This window comes from Alligator mississippiensis, chromosome 4 (genome assembly GCF_030867095.1).
Source record: "Alligator mississippiensis isolate rAllMis1 chromosome 4, rAllMis1, whole genome shotgun sequence".
In the NCBI taxonomy this organism is placed as follows: domain Eukaryota; kingdom Metazoa; phylum Chordata; order Crocodylia; family Alligatoridae; genus Alligator; species Alligator mississippiensis.
Window position 1 is genome coordinate 114,722,026 of NC_081827.1, and position 20,420 is coordinate 114,742,445.

The following is a 20,420-nucleotide window of genomic DNA, read 5'->3' on the forward strand; positions in this document are numbered from 1 at the left end:
GGCTGGGGCCAGTGGCTGGGTTTTTCCAGCCCAAGGGCTGTGCAGGGAAAGTGTACAGAAGTTCCATGCACCAGTTTGACCTAAACTGAATGAGTCTGATACTAAATAGATCCAGGTTTATCTTAAACTGGGTCCTGCAATTTTAAACTGGTTTGTATGCATGGAACTTCTGTACAGTTACACATTTACACTGACTGCTAGTTACTGGGACTGTGTCTGTAAGTGTAAGGTTGGCACCAGAATGAGCTAAGTTTAAATTTGGCTGCCATTTTGATCCTGATTTAACCTCTCGAATGTCTGTACTTAGCCTGTAACTCCACCTGAAAATCCCTGAATTATTATTTGTTATACATGACACCCTTTTGTGAGTCACTGGAACTCTGTTCAGAAAGCCTGACTTGTTCTCTCCTTAGTCAAGGCTGGTCATATTTTGAGTGTTTGCTAGACTTTTTGTTTTTACTAATTTTGAATTAATTAGGCATATACATTCTTTTAAAGACAAAGTGCAGAAATGCAACAACGAAATAACCTCTCATTCCCCCAGGTTTATAGTATGAGCCACTTACTTCCATTACAGGATTGGTCCCATTGAAGAAGTGTTTTCAAACTACAGTGAATTCAAATTCAGCTGAAAAGTCTAGTAAACTGAGCACCAAAGAGGTGTTCCACCTTTTTTCCTTAGTTAATATATCAAAAAGTGTGAAATTTAGCTATCTTTTCGTGGAATGATGGAAAACAGAATCTGAAAATTTGTTACAAGGAAAAAAGCATCACAAAATATTATTAATATACCTCTGAATCTAGTTTTTCAGATACAGACACCAAATTCTGTTTTATTTTTGCCATAAGGTAGAAGAGATTAGTGAGAAATACTGATGTTTGGAAACTTAAATTGTGGTTAATATTTTCTCTGCTCTGATTTTTATCTTAGAAATGTCAGGAATAATAGAATGTTTTTTTTAACTTTATTCATGAATCCAACCCATAAAATAAGATATAACATTAAAAAAATCCAATCCGTGAAAGATACACAAAGACATTCATCTTATATCAACAGTACTATCACGACTCAAATCAATGTCCACAGAAGACTTGTGTTCCTTTCCTCTCCTCCCACCAGTCTCCTCATTGTTTCTATCAATGCCAAGCCCGTGTGTTTCTTCATTTCTGTACAATAATTCACCTCCTCCTTTTTCCTAGAACACTGCATAACACAAATCTCATTATCTTCTACTCATCTCTGCTTTTAAATTTTAATTTTTTTCTAAATTTATTCTTAAGTGTTAACTCAGAATTCGTACTTCAACACTCAGAAATTAAGTTTCTCAGATTTTGTGGTTTAGATGCAGAGGAAGATTCTTTTTTAGCAAATTCCAAACATTTCCACCAGATTTCCAAGTAAGCTTTTCCCCTGTAGAACATGGACTTGATCGGACAATTTTTCCATTACTGAAACTTCCCAAATTTTTTTAAACCAGTTAGTGGTTTTAGGAGAGAGATTTTATTTTTTACCAAATTGAAGATTAACTTTTTACTTCTAGACCTTACTTATCCCATTTCTGTTAAGTGATGCCAAATGAAAATAATTCATATTAGACGTCTTTTACAAATAGAAGAATTTTCAGGATATGAAATATGCTGTCAGTATGTTTAAAGGAGGACTTGTTATAATGAAGAAAGCTAAAAAAAAAATCTTTCAGTAGTTTCAAAAGTATCATCTTGATATGTTTGAAGAGCTTATCTTGAGGTTTTAATGAAATTAAGCTAAAATAGATTTCCCATCTTGTTTATATGGTACATGGCAGCGAGGTGGAGCTGTTACTGTTCTTGTTGTTAAAAAATAAGAATGCTGCCATCATTCTCTTTTACTTCAGATAAAAATAAATTCCTACAGAAGAGAATTACATAGGTGCTTGGTTTGTAGGGAGGATAGGGGGCCAACCAACATTTTCAAAGCTGTTTAAATTCTGTTGTCTTAGTTCATAGAATGAAGAATGTCAGGAATCAATTTTGTTCTCATCCTGATTCAGTGACATCCATTGCTCTATTGTACAATATATTTCCAGAAAATCTATCATCATTTCCCTATTACAGTGACTGAAACCATTTTCTTAAATGTTGTTAGATGTGTTTGAGGATTATGCATCCCCTACAACAGCAGCACAGAATCTCCTCTATACTGCAGCTAAGAAGAGAAAAGAGGTACCAAGGCATTCTTTTTTCAAGAGATTTTATTATTTCTTAAAATGGTTTCCTTTCTACTCAAATGGTTCTGCATCATCCCAGGGATTTGGAAAATCCACATGCTAATGAACAGTCAGACTTTTTCCTGGGCAAGTGCTATCAACTTTAGCAGAATCAAAACATCCATTTCTTTAAAAACACATTCTCAGCCCTTGCAATTGCCAAATGAAATTGCAAAATAAAACTGACTTCAGGCAGATGAAGTGATATCTTCTCGAGTTTAAACAATTTTATTGCCATTGCTGCTCAGAGTTTCCTAAGCTTGTGGCAGAAGGAAATCTGACCCTATTCGTGTTAATTTTTACTGCTATTGACTGCAATATTGACAAGAAGAAGAAAGTTAATTTCACTCAGCTGCTTCTAGGACATTGGTTCTCAACTGGGGAACCAATTGGGGTGCTGAATTACAGTTGCTGCATCAGCCAGGTAAAACTGCCCTTTACACAGGGCTGTCACATGCGTGCCTTCCTTCTGCATTAGGGTGCTCTAATAGCCCTAGAGCAGACAGGAGATCTGGCTTTTGCTGAAGTTGTTCCCAGTTCACACACCCTCCCCATGCTCCTCCTAGAAACACAGGCTCATGAGACTGGTCTACTTGTCCCATGTGCCTCTGCTTTGGGGAGAGGCCTGCAGGGTTAGATAGGGAAAGGCTGCAGCATGAGGCAGTTCTTCTCCCTGCTTCAGGGTTATCAGAGGACCCTAATGCAGGAGAAGCATGCACACATGCCACAGTCCTTTCCAGTCTGGCTGTGGAGAAGACATGCAAGGCAGTTTTACCTGGAGGTAGTGTTACCCAGCTGAGAACCACTGAGGTCAATTGAGCACAACAACAGTGGTTCTCAACTGGGGTGCCACCGCATTGCAAAAAGCTGTGAATGGGTGCCCAGACCCTGAAAAGGTTGAGAAGCTCTGTTCTAGGGAAAGCTTCAAAGTAGCACCATAAGAGGCAGGCATTGGAATTCCTTAAAGGGGAAGGAGACCCAAAAAAGTTGGTGGGATGAAGAGGAAGAAATCCCTTGCCACCACACACTACCAGTTTGCAGCACCAGTTCCCAGCTCTCGAGTAGGAAGAGAGCCAGGCAAAAGAATACTTCTCTCTTCTAGCAGGTAGAGGAAATTGAGGGTTTTGTTTTTATTGTTTACATTAGAGGGTAATGAGCTGGTTCCAAGGAAAGCACCATGATAGAAATTCTAACGTTTCCCTGTCTTCCATTAGTAAGATGGAGGTTCTATTTCTGACTTGAATGTTTCGCTGGGACAGGGATGATCCTCCTTTATTTTTATATTAGTATTTGGCTAATAGGTGTGGTTTTCTGAATGTGAAGTGTATGACAATTTTGTGTGAATGGGTAAAGATATATGGGAATGTAAAGGGACTAGGTGGAAGAGAGATTGTTTGGGTACAGTAGCAAAATGAATTTAGAACTTTTACAACCATTTGAGGAGAAGCTAGTAAAGTACAAGGTACAAAGTATGGAAAAAGGAAAAAGGAAGCATGCTGAAGACAGAACAGGAAAAGATAGACCAGGAATTTTTATCGGAGAGGGAAAAAAAGATGAGAAATAGAATGAAACCTAGAAGGGCAAGTAGGCACAAAGAAAACAAGAGAGCAATAATAACTTGCATGTAAAAAAGTGTAGCATGTTGATTGGCACTGGTTTTAACCAGTGGTGTTCAACTCATCTGGCCCTGCAGCCTGGGTGAGTGGCACAAGGCTGGTCCACAGACTGGATCCAGCATGAAGTCAGAGTGCAGGTTTGGTTCACAGGCATGATCTGGTGCACTGACCTAGTCCCATGAGTTGCCCAACCCTGCTCTCCTGGATCCAGCTGCAGAGCAACTCTGCATGACAGTGGGTGACCCATGGGCCAGATAATCCAAGTGATGGCTCAGGGGTCCAGATTTGGCATATGAATTGGAGGTGGAAAATGACTGGTATTAATTACTGTAAGGGCTAATTTTTTTAAATTGGAAAGGGCATGGTATTGTTTAGGGAAGCACTGAGAGATTTTTGGGGCTGATACCAGTAGTTGATTTTAAGGAGGCATATCGGCCAATACTGATCTCATTTCTGATACAGCTGCATGCAGCTGGTAAATCTGTTGTGGTAGAAGGGGAGGAGGGAGGGAAGGGGTGTGCAGGGGTGTAGAGCAAGGCCCCTGTGGTGAGGGAGAGAGTGGGGCTGGGTCTGGGACAGGTGCTGCCCAGCTGGGATGGGCCAGGGCATGGGATGGAGCCATGGCTCGTCCGGGGGGGGGGGGGAGGGGGTGTGGCTCATGATGCTGCGTGTACCCCAGAAGGGCACGTGGGGGGGGGCATGTGCCCCCCAGATCAGTGTGGGGCACAGGTGAGGTGAGCTGCAGCCAGGGCAGTGCCAGGCAGGTGGCAGTGAGGGCTGTGGGGGGGAGGGGACTACAGCCACCCCAAAAATAGTCGTAGCCCCCACTCCCAGTGCTGCCATCTGCCCTGCACAGATGTGGGGTCACCCCCCACCCCATGTCCTCCCAGACAAGTGGCAGGAGCAGCGGTGGGAGCCACTGGATGAGCGGTGCTACGCAGCGGCGGCAGCCCACCCTCCCCTCTCCCCACATCCCCCAGATGACCCATGGCGCCGTGCTGTGCCCCCTTCCCCCCCCAGCCCCTTCCCCACTTCCTCATCACCATGGGGGCCTTGATCTGCTCCCTCTGCGCCCCTTCCCTTCCACCACACCAGTCTTACCAGCTGCATGCAGCTCTCCACACTGCCAGCTGTGCTCCTTACTGCCTACATGCTGTGCTGCAGCTGTGCACATGTACGGGCCATATATCAGGCCAATTACCTATATAGATAATTTTCTTTATATTGGTGCTGATCCAGTATCAGACTGATGTATCAGTGCATCTCTAGTATTTTTGGATGCACTAGCTAAGACAAGTATTGTTCATCTTGGCTAGTAATCCCTAGTCTTCCAGCTGATTTATGTTTGGAGCAAATCATGGCCTTCATTATTTTTCTGAAGCAATTGACTGAAAATAAACTTGAAATTTTCTTTGCTTAAAGCTCTATATTTTAAAAAAGGTAACTTTGAATAACTAAGGCTTAGAACTAAACAAAAGTAAAAAAGATTGAAATTAATTATCTCAGACCTGGGTATCTTTTACCCTGATGCATTTTTTCATTTCTCATTCACCTGTTAGTGTCTTCTGGCTTAAGTCAAATATAAAATATCTGCCAAATAGATAGGAAAAAAGCCTTAAAGGCAATAATGTGGTTTTCTTAAAGAATATAGGCATTATCTTGAAAAGCCAGTTTTGGTGAAACTCCAAAAAAATTAAATATTAGAAATTGTGAAAGTTAAAAATAGGCAAGCAACTTTGTGATTTGTCTGTTGATTGACCCTTGTATGTAAAGTGGAACAGTTCATCTGAGTTTTTCATAAAACTTTGATGTTCAATTTTGTTTTAAACAGTGGCTATAAATATGGCATCATCTGGATATGCTCCGTTTGTGTATTCAGAATAATCTCTTCTGATGTCAATGATTAACATGATCAGTGAAAACAGAGTGAGCCAGATTGGATTTCTTCTCTTGCATCAGCTACAGAAATATTTACTAAGTTCTAAACTGTTAAAAGCAAAGGGGCTGTATAGGTATAAATGAGGACCTAGCTTTCCTGCAGAGCTTTTGTTATTTGTACTGATACATGAGAAGGAAAGAAGCTAGTCTGGCCCTGACACTTAATTTTGCTTGGCTTGTAGTTGGAAAAAATTAAGCCCATTTGATATGCAAGTTGTGGAGCAGCCCTGGGCTGGTGGCAGACTTAGGGGGGCCAGCCCCAGGCTCTGGGTGGTAGCATCAGAGGGGCTGGCTGGGGCATGAGAGTGCCAAAGCATGGAGCCATGCAGCAGGCAGCCTGCACGTTACACCCTCATGCCCCAGCCAACCTGTCACCATCTACGTTTGCATTTCCTCACACTTAATTACTCCGCCATAAGATAGTACTGCCCCAGACAGTACTATTTTGTGGTGGAGTTAATTTACTGAGCCCTAGTACTGGCACATGTGTATACAGTGACACCGTATTGCAGAGCTAATTAGTCAACTCCACAGTAACGTGCATGTGTAGGTGCACCCATTGTGACAAATTTGCATTAGAGCCTCCAGAATGGCATAAAGATTGCAAAGTGCATAACATTTATGACAAACTACATTTAATAAATGGTTCTGCCAAGAGACTTTTTCAAATCTCCTCAAAGACACAAGTCCTTTCCAGAACCAACAAATTGATTGGTATTTCTAGTCCAAACTATTTTGCAATTTATATAAGACAAGTCAGAAAAGAAGTTAAGAAAGATTCATTAAGTAAAACTGTTGCATAGGTTGAACATGCTTGTTTCTGATCTCTTGTCTGATTTGCCTCAGAAGTTTAAAAAAATACTCTTATATTCAAGAAATTGCATTATATTTTGCTGAGTTTGGAGGACAGTGCTGAAACACCCCCCCCCCGGTTATAACGGACCTGTCCACTTTAACTGGGGAGAGACTAGACTTATGTTTCCATAATATGTTATAGGCCAGCTAATTTTGTTACTGTACAAAACCTTAAAGCTATTGCACTTCTTGACCAAAAAGAAATACATTATTAAATGTGTTTGATGTGAATAGCTCATTGATGCCTGGCACCTGGAAGGAAAGGAAGATAATATGTTTTCTCTGTTATTGTGTGTAGGTACTACCAAAGATGATGGCATTTTGTTATCAGATCTTAACGGAGCCAAACATTGACCCAAGGAAGAAAGACGGAGCTTTGCATGTGATAGGTTCTCTAGCAGATATTTTACTGAAGGTAAATGGATGGGGTTATGTAAAAAGCATACAATTGTAATCCTATTTATCCGCTGTCTTCTCTGTTTTAAAATGCACATTTTAAAAGTATGGCTGCTTCTTAGTAGCAGTGTTGTTGTAAATGCAATGGTTCAGGGACAGAATTGATTGGCAAAATTAGATCAAATTAAAGCAGTTGTTCTAATGTGAACCATAACTTCTGCTTTGCCAGGCCTGATGAAGGGTGTTTGATGCCCAACAGGTTCTTTCTCCCAACAGTACAAGTTAGTCATAAAAGATACTACTTTACCTCACAATTCTTGCTAATCCTTAATCACATTAATAACGTCTCTAAACAATTGTACTATAAAATAACAATCACAAGTTGTTTTATATAAATTAAAATTTTTGGTCTACCATTTGTTTTCTCTTTTTTTATTTACATTCATTCTTTCTTCTCTACTAGCCCCCAGAATACCACCATCTTTGTTGCAGAATAGTTTCTTAATTATTTTCTGATGCATTGCTGAAATGGGGCCATCTTAGGAAATGCACTCCAGCAGTAATGAAATCTTTGGCAGATTAATAGTATGATGCCTTCTCACAGTAAAAAGCAGTCATCTTGTAGGGTTCTGGAATCAATGATTAATATTTTCCAGCTACTGCAGGAATAGGTTGCCTAGTCTGCCCACCCTCTATCATACAACATGTGATTCTAACTTCAGTGTCACCAACAGGGATTAGATATTGTTCACTCTGCAATCAAAAAATGGGCATAAAGGAATAATTCATGCTTTTCCTATCCTTTCTCCTATCACAAGATCCTCACAAATTTTAAGAGTATTTCTTCAGGATTTTTTGTTGTATTTGAAATCCAGAGCATGTTGTCTTTATCTTAAAAGTAATATCACTAAAGGGTAATTATTTTAGGATGAGATAAGAGACTGGAATCTTGGGTTTTTTAATCATTCTGTGCTGGAAATTCCTTGTTTAAAAATGTCTGTTATTTGCTCAGTATGAATTATGTAACCTGACTCTGTAGGATGTTTAAACTGTACTTTGTGTATAAGGGACATTACTAATTTAACAACGTCCTTGAAGTCCCACTCTAGAAGTGTAGTGTGAAATTCAGGCTCTGTAGCAACAAAATTTCCATCAACTTTGCTGGAGCCAGGATTACATCTACAGCAAGGGTGAGCAGTTATTTTGGGCAGAGGGTCCCTTACTGAGTTTTGACAAGCCATCAAGGGCTGCATAACAGGCAGCCCAGGGCAGATAAATATTAATTTTCTAACTTTTTTAGGGGCCCCGCGGGCCAGATACAATGGCCTGGTGGACCGCATCCAGCCCGTGGGCTGCATTTTGCCTACCCCTGATCTACAGTATTGTTGCTTACCAACAAAAAAGGAACTAGAAGCAGAGATTTCTAGTGACATCATCCCTGATTTAAGCAGCTTTTCATCTCAAACCTTTTTATATAGACCCATGTGTGTCTGTCCTGAAAAAAATGTTTTTTATCTTACTGTACTGCTGATATGTGAAATACTGAATCATGACACTGAGATTATAAGATACTTTACAAAGGGGAACTTACTCTCCCAACAGAGCAAACTTTTTCTGCCTACCCTAAATTGTCTTAGTTGGGGGCTTTGGCAGGTTAGGTATTTCCTGTGACGTGTAAAGGTAATTTCTTAACCAAGCTGAGAGCTCCTCACTTGTATGTTGGCAAACATGAGAGTTTGCACATAAATTAATACAGCATTTCCAAACCTTTTTTGCCATGGCACACTTACCTAAATAAAAAAGCACCGTAGCACACCAGACATGGCGGGGACGACACGGACGGACGGTAGTGTGTGGCCATCTGGACACCAATGGGGGGGCATGGCGCACAGCCAGCTGGACACTGACAGGGAGAGGTGGTGCATGTCCAGCTGGACAGCATTTTGGGCTGGAGCCATGCCCGCTGTCTGTCTGTGTCTGCAGCAGCAGGTGGGGGGGCATGGCTCCAGCCCAAAATGCCATGGCACACCTGGACGTGCCTGATGGCACACTGGTTGGGAAATGCTGAATGAATACATGCTGGCTGTGTCTACACATGCTTCTGACTGTGCATTTGGTACTGCGCAGTCATTTAGTAGTTGCTAAAGCAACTAAATACCTTGGGAACTGCCAGGTTTGACTGAATGATGTGGAGGAAACTTCTAGTAGGTTTTCCTTCCCCCACACTGGAGAGATTGTTGGAGGGAGAGGGGGTTCTGGGCTTAGTAATGAAAATGTATACAGGCACAAGTTATTTTGTAGCTGGGAAAATCATTTGGTTTTAAGGTTCATAACAGCAGCAGGAAGTTTGAAACTCAAATTTGCTTCTTACCAAGTGTAAATTCTCCTTTATTCATGCATGTAGTAGCTTGTAAGGTGTTTCAGGCGTGCTGCATTGTTGACACTGTTCTTTTTGTTTTAAGTGAAATAAAGATCAACTTGAATTTGGTTCTTTTACGAGAGGGAATAACATGGATTTAACAACTAGTGGTATGAGCTATTTTCCTTACCAGGGTGGGCCTGTTGCTCGTGATAGTGCTTTTAGAATTCAAATGTAGAGAGAGAAGTAGTCAGCCTTGTTATTCTGACGTCAGGCAGAAGGCAGGGAACAAAGGCATCTTAGAGACTGACTTGCTGAAAGAGGCACAAGCTTTCATTGGTGACAATTTACTTCATCAGATGCTATGAACTCAATGTGTGAGATCATTTGTCTTCTAGAAATTATCCTACATGTATTAATGGGATAAACTAGTTGATATGAAGGCAGGGAAATTGTTATTCTGTTTCAAATTTATGGTATTAATTTGTATTATAGTTCTTAAGATGACTAAATGAATTGCTGAGTAATAAATATATCAAAATTTAAGACTATTGGAACTTAATTTTTTTGTTTACTCCAACAGAAGAGTGTGTTCAAGGATCAAATGGAACTGATGCTACAGAACCATGTATTTCCACTGTTCATGTCTAACCTGGGGTACCTCAGAGCTAGAGTAAGTTCACTGCTTTTATAGATGACAGTATTTGTCTTGATTCTTTCCTTTACAGGTTCATTTCGCTCTGAGTAATTAAGATTGAAATGTAGTCATTGTTATTGCCCCCTTCGCAAAAATTTACTTCTAAGCACTAGCAGCACTAGCTTTTTACCATTTTGATTTAAAATGATTTGCAGGTAGAAATTACTACTTGTAATTCCATAGTATCCTATTTTCGTTGACCATTTAGCTCAAACTAGAAAACTTGAACATAGTTACATGGTAAACTGTAGAGTTAGTTCATTCTGTGACTATTATTCAGCAGCAGATCTCTAGTCTGAGCTACTGGACAGAATTAAAAAAAACAAACAAGTTTCAGAAGCAGTTAATTCCACTTTAAGAACAGACTTGATTTAATTGCTAAACCAGTGGTTCTCAAACCTTTTGGACTCCAGGCACTTTTTACTAGACTTGAATTGTGGCACCTAATTTCAAAAATATTTTACAGTGCTTACCTTCTTGCAGAGGGACCAGACAGTGGGGAAAGGAGATCCTCCAGGCAGGAACAAGCCCATGCCTGCACTTATTTGCATATTTCCTCATGCCGCCTGGTATATTTCTCCACATCTTGTTGCACCCTTCAGAGGATCTGCTGTCGAACCCAGGTGTCCTAGCTCCCTGGTTGAGAATCACTCTAAACTGATCCTTTTAGTATCTGTATTAATCTATAATTTTTATTAATTTTCTTTTTAAGTGTACATTCCATCACCTAAAAAAGGAACTGAAAGTTTTCTCCAAACTGATAAAAGTTTAGTTATTTTTTTTTATATGAACAGGGGGGCGGGGGAGGAGAAGGAACACTTTAGTGTGAAACCTACCAGTTATGTTGTTATATGTATACTCTGCAAACATAAAAATGATTGAGCGACAAGAGCAAACCAATTAAGAGCTCTGTCTGTGATGTTTCAGTTGCCAGAACTGCAATAGCTCTGACTCATTTTTTTTTTTTTTTTTTTTTACCTATAGTCCTGTTGGGTTCTTCGATCATTCAGTACTTTGAAATTCCACAATGAACTAAACCTGAGAAATGCAGTAGAGCTGGCAAAAAAGAGCCTAATTGATGATAAGGAAATGCCAGTCAAAGTAGAAGCAGCCATAGCTCTTCAGACTTTAATAAGTAACCAGGAGCAAGGTATGTTACAATTGTTCATTCATGTATACACTGATTATTTTTCCTGCATAGACAATATGTTGCTACAGTTTGCTTTAGGTATTTCTAAATACTTTTTGCGTCAAGAAAATTGAATTCGACACATTTCATTTATCAAACTAAGTGATATTTATTTTTTTAAGTTTAAATTGAAACATCAGGTATGTTTGGGAAAGAATCCTTCATTTGGTGTAGGGGTATGTTTCTCCCATGGAAGTAGAGAATTTTTGTGAACAGAATTATAAATGTGAGCTATAAAAGCAGACAAATTATTTAATTACTTTGAATCTAATAATTTCCATTAGTTCAGCTTTGTCAAGTAGTCTTTTACTTGAAAGAAATTATTTTAAATGTTTCTGCTTAATAGATCAGTAGGATTCTAGATGATTTTGGGATAGACTGTGTATTTGTTTCAATGGATTGTTGTTTTTTCCTAATTTTGCTTATCGTTTTAGCCAAGGAGTATGTAAAGCCATATGTCAGACCTGTTATGCAGGAGCTGTTGCACATAGTTAGAGAGACAGAAAATGATGACCTTACTAACGTTATCCAGAAGATGATCTGTGAGTACAGTCAGGAGGTTGCTACCATCGCTGTTGACATGACACAACACCTGGTAAGAGACAAATATAAAACAATATTGCAATCAAAGCTGCATAGGCCTACTGTATTAAAGAGATCTGCATTTTTTTTCTGAAATTAAATTTGTTTAAGGGGATGCTGTCAGATTTAAAATAATGGAAAGATCCAACCTCTGTCATGTGTAATGCCGTAGACTAGTGAAGATTCTTTAAAATCTAATTTAATTATCACAGTTTTTTCTGTCTACTTTGTATTTCAACTCAGATGCTTAATAATAGGCTTGTCATCTAGCTGGTCTTTTAGGGCACTTCTACACATGCTCCACTGAGTTCTGATCAGAAGACTCGGACATTAATCGATTCTGTTGGGGCATTCTAATGAGAACACTCCAGTGTGCTGCAGCGTCTCAAGTATTCAGCATCCCTGTGTTTCATAATGGCAGTGGGGGTGCTTTAACTAAAGCTTGTCAAGTGAGCTTTAGTTAAAATGACCCTGTGTATTCAGTGTCCCGCCATTTTGAATACATGAGATGTTATGGGCGTTTTAATTAGAGCAGCTCCCAAGAGTTAAAATGCCACCTCTCCCCCTCTACTCCAGAGCATGTATATAGGTGCCCTTAGTTTTGTTCTAGTTTGATTTGCTTGCTGTCTGTTCATGCACATGGGCTGAATATAGGGCAAGTAAATGCTTAGCTCCAAATACACACTCGTTTCAAAGATAGTTTAAAAAAATCTAATTTAAATCTATTTAAAAAAACAAACACTTTCCTAAAAAATATCAGCCAATAATCTATTTTATAAACTGTAACAAAACATAAATTGGTGGGGGAGGGTTAAACTACATTATTTCTTTTTAAAACATTATAAACTTAAAGCACTTCAGTACATAGTATAACAGGAGTCTGGCAGTTTTGATCACTGCTATTTTTAATAATCCAGGGTAATAGCTCTGATTATTTAACGTTTCCTACTGCTTACCACAGTTAGCAATAACATAGTGGAAAGTATTTCAGTTTTCTAAACTTCCCTTGCTAAACTATCTAGCATACTTTTTAATATTGATGGAGATGATAGCTTTACAACAGATACTTTAATAACCTGAAAGCAGTGCAGCCTTTTCATAAGTTGTCAAAGGGTACTGCGGCTTGTTTTTATATGGAAAGTTGGAAATATTAGTTGCCTCTAGAAGATCTGGCAGTATGCTTATATTTTTCTACTCATTTTTTTTAGGCTGAGATATTTGGTAAAGTTCTTCAAAGTGAAGAATATGAGGAGGTGGAGGACAAAACAGTTATGGCCATGGGAATTTTACACACAATTGACACTATCCTAACAGTTGTGGAAGATCACAAAGAGGTGAGACTTTCCCAGTTACGTATGAAATCTTTTTTCCCCACCTTTGAATCATCACAGCATGCTTTTTTATATATGAAATTGTTACACCTGAAATAAGCATGTATTAATTACAATCAAGTGATCCGTTCTTAATAAACTTGAATTTAAAGCTCTGTGTAAAATATAATTTCTCATTTGTGCCATGCTCATCTGTAAGAGAAAATTGATATTTCTGAGGCAATAGTACTTTAGCCTTCATTACAGCAAATATAATTCTAGAATATTGTTGCAGACTCCTATAAAATCTTTTATAAAGCTGAATTCTTCTCTGCTAATAAGTCATAATTCACATTAACTGCAGTAAGGTTAATTGTTGGCAATGATAAATCAGACTTTCCTGCTTAACGCAACAGTTTTTTTGGATGGAATTGATAGGAATCAATTGCTCTGTTATATTAAACAGGACATGTTTAAACTTTGCATATTCATGAGCCATCTGCAGGAGGAACTCTCCCCCCTAATTTCATTACTCAGTACAGCACAGCTGAGTGTTGCCATCTGGCTTTTAGCAAGGCTAGCAAGGCTCTGCTTGTTTCTGATTTTATAACAGGTTGATCAAAGTAAGAAAGAGGTCAGTAACTTATCTGGTATTGACCAGTAGGTGATTCTTAGCTCAACTAGCACTATAGATAAAGGTGCATTGTCCTAATTTGTTCTGCTTCCTTGGTTACAGTAGGATGTTTTCATCACAAGTGTGAAGTACGTATCTTTTTATAAGGGGTATTCTTTTTTAAACAGTTAAATACAAATACTTAAATATCTTGACAAAAATCTAAAAATGCCTTGCTTGTATGCTACAATTGCTCTAGAATCCAGACTATGTTTAACATTTTACAAAAGATCTTTTCATTTTTTGAACACCCCCCCCCCCCCCCGAAATTGATAACTAAAACAGGTAAGCATGAACTGTGATAACCTGAAACACTATATTTTTATGCTTCAGAACTTACTCTAGTAGACATTTGTTTTAAATGTATTTTGCGAAAATGTAGCAACTTGTTTTTCTGTTGTGTAAGGCACAACTAAAAATATCACACTTACTACCTTAGCTCTCATTGTACTTTTCTACAAAACTTGCCTAAATTTGTTTCTCACCAAATATACATTCTCTTTTACTCATGAACATATTAGCTTGTAAGAATTGTTTGGGATTGGGAGTTTAGCACCATGAAGGATTTGATCCTTTATTGAATGACACTGTTAATGAAGTAAAATGTTCAAGTTTGCTGGTTTTATTTAGACTTAAATACATTTGTCTCTTGTGACTCAGTTTCCACCCCTAAATACAATATTCCTGTGCAGTAACAAGGAATGCCCAATACATTACCTACTCGCAGTCAAACCTCACAGCAACATCTTTGCTACTTGCAACATCATTATATAGTATTCTCTTATATCTGAAAATACTCTGTTGCACAGGGTGTTGGCCAGAGGCAGGAACATGGTGCAGCAAAAACATCATCCTTCCTCAACAGCCCAGTGTCTGAGAGCAGGCATGCTTCTCCCATGTGCTGGAGTCTTAGCTGGTATATTGGCAGCAACCACTTGTTTGGAAATATTAAAATAATAACACAATCTTAAAAATAAAAAAGTAAGGACGATTTAGAGACAATCTGATTTTTCAAAGAATTGGATAATTAATCACAATCTGTTGTTGTCTCTGTAACATTCTTATAATATTTAAACCAGCATTCAAAGTGAGATGGAAAATTTTCTTTAAGAAACTTCTCACTTAACATGAGTAATTCAAGTGGATAGATCAGGTTATTTTGATTCTGGATTTTTAAAACAATTGTCTTATATTTTTATTTCAGATAACTCAACAGCTGGAGAGCATATGCTTACAGATCATTGGCCTCGTTTTGCAGAAACACGTAATAGGTATCTTCAGAAACTGTCTTTGAACATGTATCCAGTTTGTTTATTTGACAGGAAAACTATCAATGAAATATTCTTAAATCTAATATAGCAAGAAGTGTAGTGTTTTCTTGTCCAGTGCTCTCAGCCCTACTTTGATTGAGCTACTTCTCTTGGGAATTTTCAGTTCTGATTTATCTCTCTTCCTCTCCTTCTTTCATGTTCCTGAATTACTACAGTAAATTGTTAGCTAGCTAGTTTATTGAGCAGTTGAGGTCAAATGGAAGAACATGGAATTTATTTCTGTGTATAATTTTAACTTGATTGAAAATTTTAAAGGGCCATGACCTATGATTATAACTACTTTCCTACCAGCCCCTTATATTAAAAAACTTCTAAGTTTTATGACAAAGCCTTTAAAAAGAAACAAAAGTTGAGAGAATGAAAGCAACATAACTTCCATTTTAACTTGAAATATAATGGTTTGGAAGCAATTTCTTTAGTAAACTGACAATATAGTTTTTCTCCCAGTGTATATAAGTAGTGAGAAACCAGTTCTTTGCAATATGAGGCCTCTCTTTTGGAATGTCTTTGTTCATTCTTTCTGCATATCACCTTACCTTTCTGAAGCTGTATGACTCATATGTCTGAGAAGGTATTGTTTCTCCTCTTCAGAATTTTATGAAGAAATTCTCTCTCTGGCATACAGCTTGACATGCCAGATGATTTCCCTCCAGATGTGGCAGCTTTTAGGTGTGTTATATGAAGTTTTCCAGCAGGATTGTTTTGAGTACTTTGCAGGTATGACTGTTTATGAAATATAATGTATTTTAACAATTTGGGAGTGCAGGCCCCAACCACTGCCTTCTGGAATCATTTTTGTTTAGTCTGAATGAATCTAAAGTGAACATGTGCTTGTGCCATGCTATAAACCTTAACAGTAAGCTAACACGAGTATTCTTAGCTTGGGGAAACATGGCCAAATATGCCAGTTTTACTATGTTATTGTAGTGTGTCTACAATTCAAAGGAAATATAAACATCCAGAGTTTCTCACAAAACTATCGGTGTATCAGTTAAAATGTAATTATGACCATTTTAATTTTTTTTGTCTCTATGTTATAAGGCTGCCATTGTGGCAGTATACACAGACTTATGCAGAGTTGATGGGGTTCCAGCTCTTCTCAAGAGTCTGCAGGAACAGATCCCATTGCAGGGTTAGGATCTGAATGGTTAGGGCTCTGGGGATGGTATTTTACATCATTTTTTATTTATTTTTTTTAGATATGATGCCTCTCTTACACAATTATGTGACCATTGACACTGATACTTTACTGTCTAATCCAAAACATTTAGAAATCATTTACACTATGTGTAAAAAGGTAAGACTTGTATTTGTTATTGTGGTGCTCATCACTGATATTTAAAATCAGATGTTCAAAACAGAACAGTGACAAGCTTGTTAATTGGTGCCTGTTCTGTCTAAATTAAATTTAGTCTCATCTTAGTTCCTGTTGGAGGATCACAGCAAACCACTTCCACAATCATAAGTGGCGCTCAGAGTGGGTTAAGGATTAAATTGTTGAGAAAATTATATTTACTCTTTCAGCCTTGAAACATGGATTAATGATTGTTGAAGAAACTTGCCATTCTGTTGCATAAATTGAACCTGTTTTGTTTTTTGTTTTTTTTAAATAGAATTTTACATTTTAAGGCTGTTAATCTGTCACCAGAATTAAATGGCCAAAAAAATGCAATGTGGAAAACATCAAATATCAAAGAATTTCAAAGATGTTAGCTTCCAAAATAACATTTATCTCAAAATGGGAAAAACACCAAGACAACTGTAATGGAAAATTGATAAGACTTGGGTGCGTCTACATGATATGCTTACTGTACATTGGCCTAATAACACGGTACAGTAGCATGTCATGGTAAAAACTGCCAATAGCCTACTGAGCAGTGTTATTAGGGTAATGCACAGTAAGCTTCACTAAATAACCATGTGCCAGCGCTGCTGCACAGTAGCTTTAGGTACTGTGCATTTAGTTAGTGCTTTATTCAGGAAGTACAAAACTTAATGTACAGTATCTAGGGCACATTAATGCACACGTAGATGTGCCCATTATGTAGGTTTTTCCATAAAAAAAAAAAAAAAAAAAGTTGAAGTCACATTTTCAGTCACCCAGCACCATTTGTGCTGCTTAAGCGTGGTTTGTTACCTTTCCCCCCTCAAAATATTGTATGTGTGTTGATATATATGTATATCTGCATCTGTAGTTCCATGACAGATTGTACTTGCTATTAGTAGACTGAATTGTCATCCTTCTTGTTAGGTATTAACTGGAGATGCAGGAGAAGATGCAGAATGTCATGCAGCTAAACTTTTAGAAGTAATTGTCCTTCAGTGCAAAGGGAGGGGTATTGACCAGGTAAAGTACTGCAAACAGCTTCTCTTCTCTTAAATCTGTGATATTGTGTACATGTTTTGGTAAAAGGCAGTCAGAAACAAAAGAGCTTGCTGGAAATAAAATGTAGGAATAAAGAACAAATGTAGGAAAGCAAATCTTCTAAATGGAATTGTACTCCTGCACAAAGGCTAGTGCAAAATGTAAATCAGTTTGGAAGAGTTTTTGAATTAGTTTTTGAGTAGGTGATAAAGGCATGGTGAAAAAGCAAGAAAACGGGATTAATGTTAAACAATGAAGGGCTAGTGCCTTGGGTAGAGTTGTCATTTTCTGTTTTCTCCTGGTAGAATTTCTCATTCAGTGCTGAACAGATGGTGGCAATATTCTGATGTAATTGAGAATTAAATCATACAAATCTGATCATTGGAGTTGTTTCTCACAGCAGTATGAACTCAATTTTTTTTTAATATTAGTTGTATATGTTTGATAGCTGTGTACATTGTGAAATGTATACCCATATATTTGCAGTATGATGGGATTACGGAAGCTGTGGGAACCATCACAACAAATTTTCTAACTTTGTGAAGGACTTTTTAGGTGCTATTTGAAATAGTGGGTTTTTTCACAATAAAGGCTAAATTCTATTCTCTACTCCTATATAAAATTTGAGCCCTACAAGGCACTAACAGATTTACCTGTTTGTGCCTGTGTGAAGGTCTCTTGACTTCAAAGGATAATTCTGGAGTTATTTTTATTGAAAGTGATGGAGTGGCATTGTATAAATATGGAGAAGCTGAGGGGAAAATACATCCTTGAGAACTTTTTTAAAGAGAAGTCTGAAAGGGTTAGAAGTCAGGTATATGACTTTGCATTATATTAAATGTGTGACAGCAAAGTTATATGTGCAAGACCTCCGTGTTTGTGTCAATTGAAATGCTTGTAAAAAAAAAAAAACCTTATTCATCTCTATTCCAAATTTAAGATGCAGTACAAGCTTACACTTTGAAATATTGCCTGTTTCATTATTCAGACATGCAAACGCGCACACTCTTGTATTTATTTGAATAAGGTTAATATTTCTTACTGAGGATTATGTATGTGCACAGTATAGTACACATACATTTTTGACTTGGTTAAAAAACAAGTAACTGTTTGAATCCTTTCTTAAAGCTTCTATATACACTAAAAGAAATTCTACCAAACTGCCCACAATATTCACTTTTTGTGCTAGTAGTCCTTTTACACTGTCCCAGATGTTAGTTGTTTTGGGGAAGTTGTATTAGTGTAAAAACAGAGGCATATAAGATGTGTTTATAGCAAGGAATGTATATATCACACTGTCATAAGTTGCACAGTACCAGAATTTTAGTGCCTCTTCTTTTCAGCAGTTCTGAGACTAATAAATGCATTTAATCTGTTGTACAACCTGGTAGCATTTTTAATGTTTTGTTTGTTTTCCTCTACTAATTATGTTCCCAGTGCATCCCACTCTTTGTAGAAGCTGTACTAGAGCGGCTAACCCGAGGAGTTAAGACAAGTGAGCTTCGTACCATGTGTCTCCAGGTTGCCATAGCTGCTCTTTATTACAATCCTGACCTACTTCTGCACACATTAGAGAACATCAGATTTCCGCACAACCCTGAGCCTATCACTGCGCAGTTTATAAACCAATGGATGAACGACACTGATTGTTTTCTTGGGCAAGTATCTAGGGTTTTTTTTCTTTAAAAGTTCTTTCTTACAATTTCTTAGAGGCTGACTTGCAAGGTTATTCTGAGTCCTGAGTTATGTTGATCCAAGAGATTAAATTCCCAAACTTAGTTTAAATAATAGGAATGCTGTAGGGCAGTTTAAAGTGACATACATGTATTTAGCTTTTTCTTTTCTGTTGAGTTGTGTGCTAGCTTTCTGGAATAGTAACTGTTTAGTGGCATTAGATGCTTATGTTATGGATAAACCATTATTAAAACAAACACAAAGGGCCAGGGGACTATTCCATGTAAGTTTGCTTTGGTTTAACTTTCACAGATGGGGTAAGTACAGACGCACAAAATTACCATACATCATCTGCTCTATGATAAGTCCCTGATTCCTGTTCACTCACTTCAATTTAATCATTTTTCCATACCCTTAAGGATGTGATTCTTCCCCAAGTTCCTGTATATTATAGACCAATTTTCTCTAAGAGAGATCCCATAATGTACTGAGAATAATTACAGAAATATAGAGCTGTCCAACAGTATGTCAGAGAAATGGTTGGTTTTCTCCCTAATATATAAAGTGATTATACAATTTTTTTTTCATTTCTAAATTTTTAAAAGCTCTATTTTAAAACTGCTCCATGTAGGTTTGTTTTTTTCCTACACTAGCACCTATTCGGTCCCACCCCCCAAAATCCTGCATGCTGTTTCCTCTACCATCAACTGCCTTCATAGGTTTGTGACATCAGTATCTTGTATGCACTGGGGCATTGCTCTGTGCTCATTGGTTGCCTGAAAAGTCATGAGTCTAAATTCCATTACATACTGAAATGCTTCACATCCTTCCTTCCAGTCAGTTAGAACATTATATTTTACCAAGAAGCCAGTGTGTGTATCACCCTCCTTATGAGGACTGTAACATTTTCTTACTCTAGTAATTGCAGAAATCTAAAATTGTAGATTTCTTAAGGTTCTCATACTTACTTCCTCCAGTTTAGGAGCCCCTGCCTGTTTGAGAACTCAGCAAAACATCAATAGGCTTAATAGTCTCATATGTGCCTAGTGACCCATACTATATGACCTATCTATGAAGACTGCCTTCTAGTAGTCATAATTCTAAGTTAGAGGTGAGGTGAATTCATGTTATTTTGATTGGTTCACCTTACATGGTATTATACAGAGGTAAATAAATTTAGTCCTTTCCC

General features: G+C 37.9%; 1 protein-coding gene across 2 annotated transcripts in view; it reads left to right on the forward strand.

Moving 5' to 3' along the window:
• The window catches only part of IPO8 (importin 8), a 70,307-nt gene that overhangs the window by 35,054 nt on the left and 14,833 nt on the right, over positions 1–20,420 (forward strand). For both annotated transcript variants that reach the window (XM_019489376.2, XM_019489377.2), the window contains exons 11-21: positions 2,126–2,202; positions 6,954–7,070; positions 9,994–10,083; positions 11,092–11,257; positions 11,731–11,891; positions 13,087–13,212; positions 15,066–15,132; positions 15,784–15,909; positions 16,392–16,489; positions 17,444–17,539; positions 18,995–19,215. In XM_019489376.2, the coding sequence (XP_019344921.1) occupies positions 2,126–2,202; positions 6,954–7,070; positions 9,994–10,083; positions 11,092–11,257; positions 11,731–11,891; positions 13,087–13,212; positions 15,066–15,132; positions 15,784–15,909; positions 16,392–16,489; positions 17,444–17,539; positions 18,995–19,215 (1,345 nt within the window). The remainder of the gene's footprint in view (positions 1–2,125; positions 2,203–6,953; positions 7,071–9,993; positions 10,084–11,091; positions 11,258–11,730; positions 11,892–13,086; positions 13,213–15,065; positions 15,133–15,783; positions 15,910–16,391; positions 16,490–17,443; positions 17,540–18,994; positions 19,216–20,420) is intronic.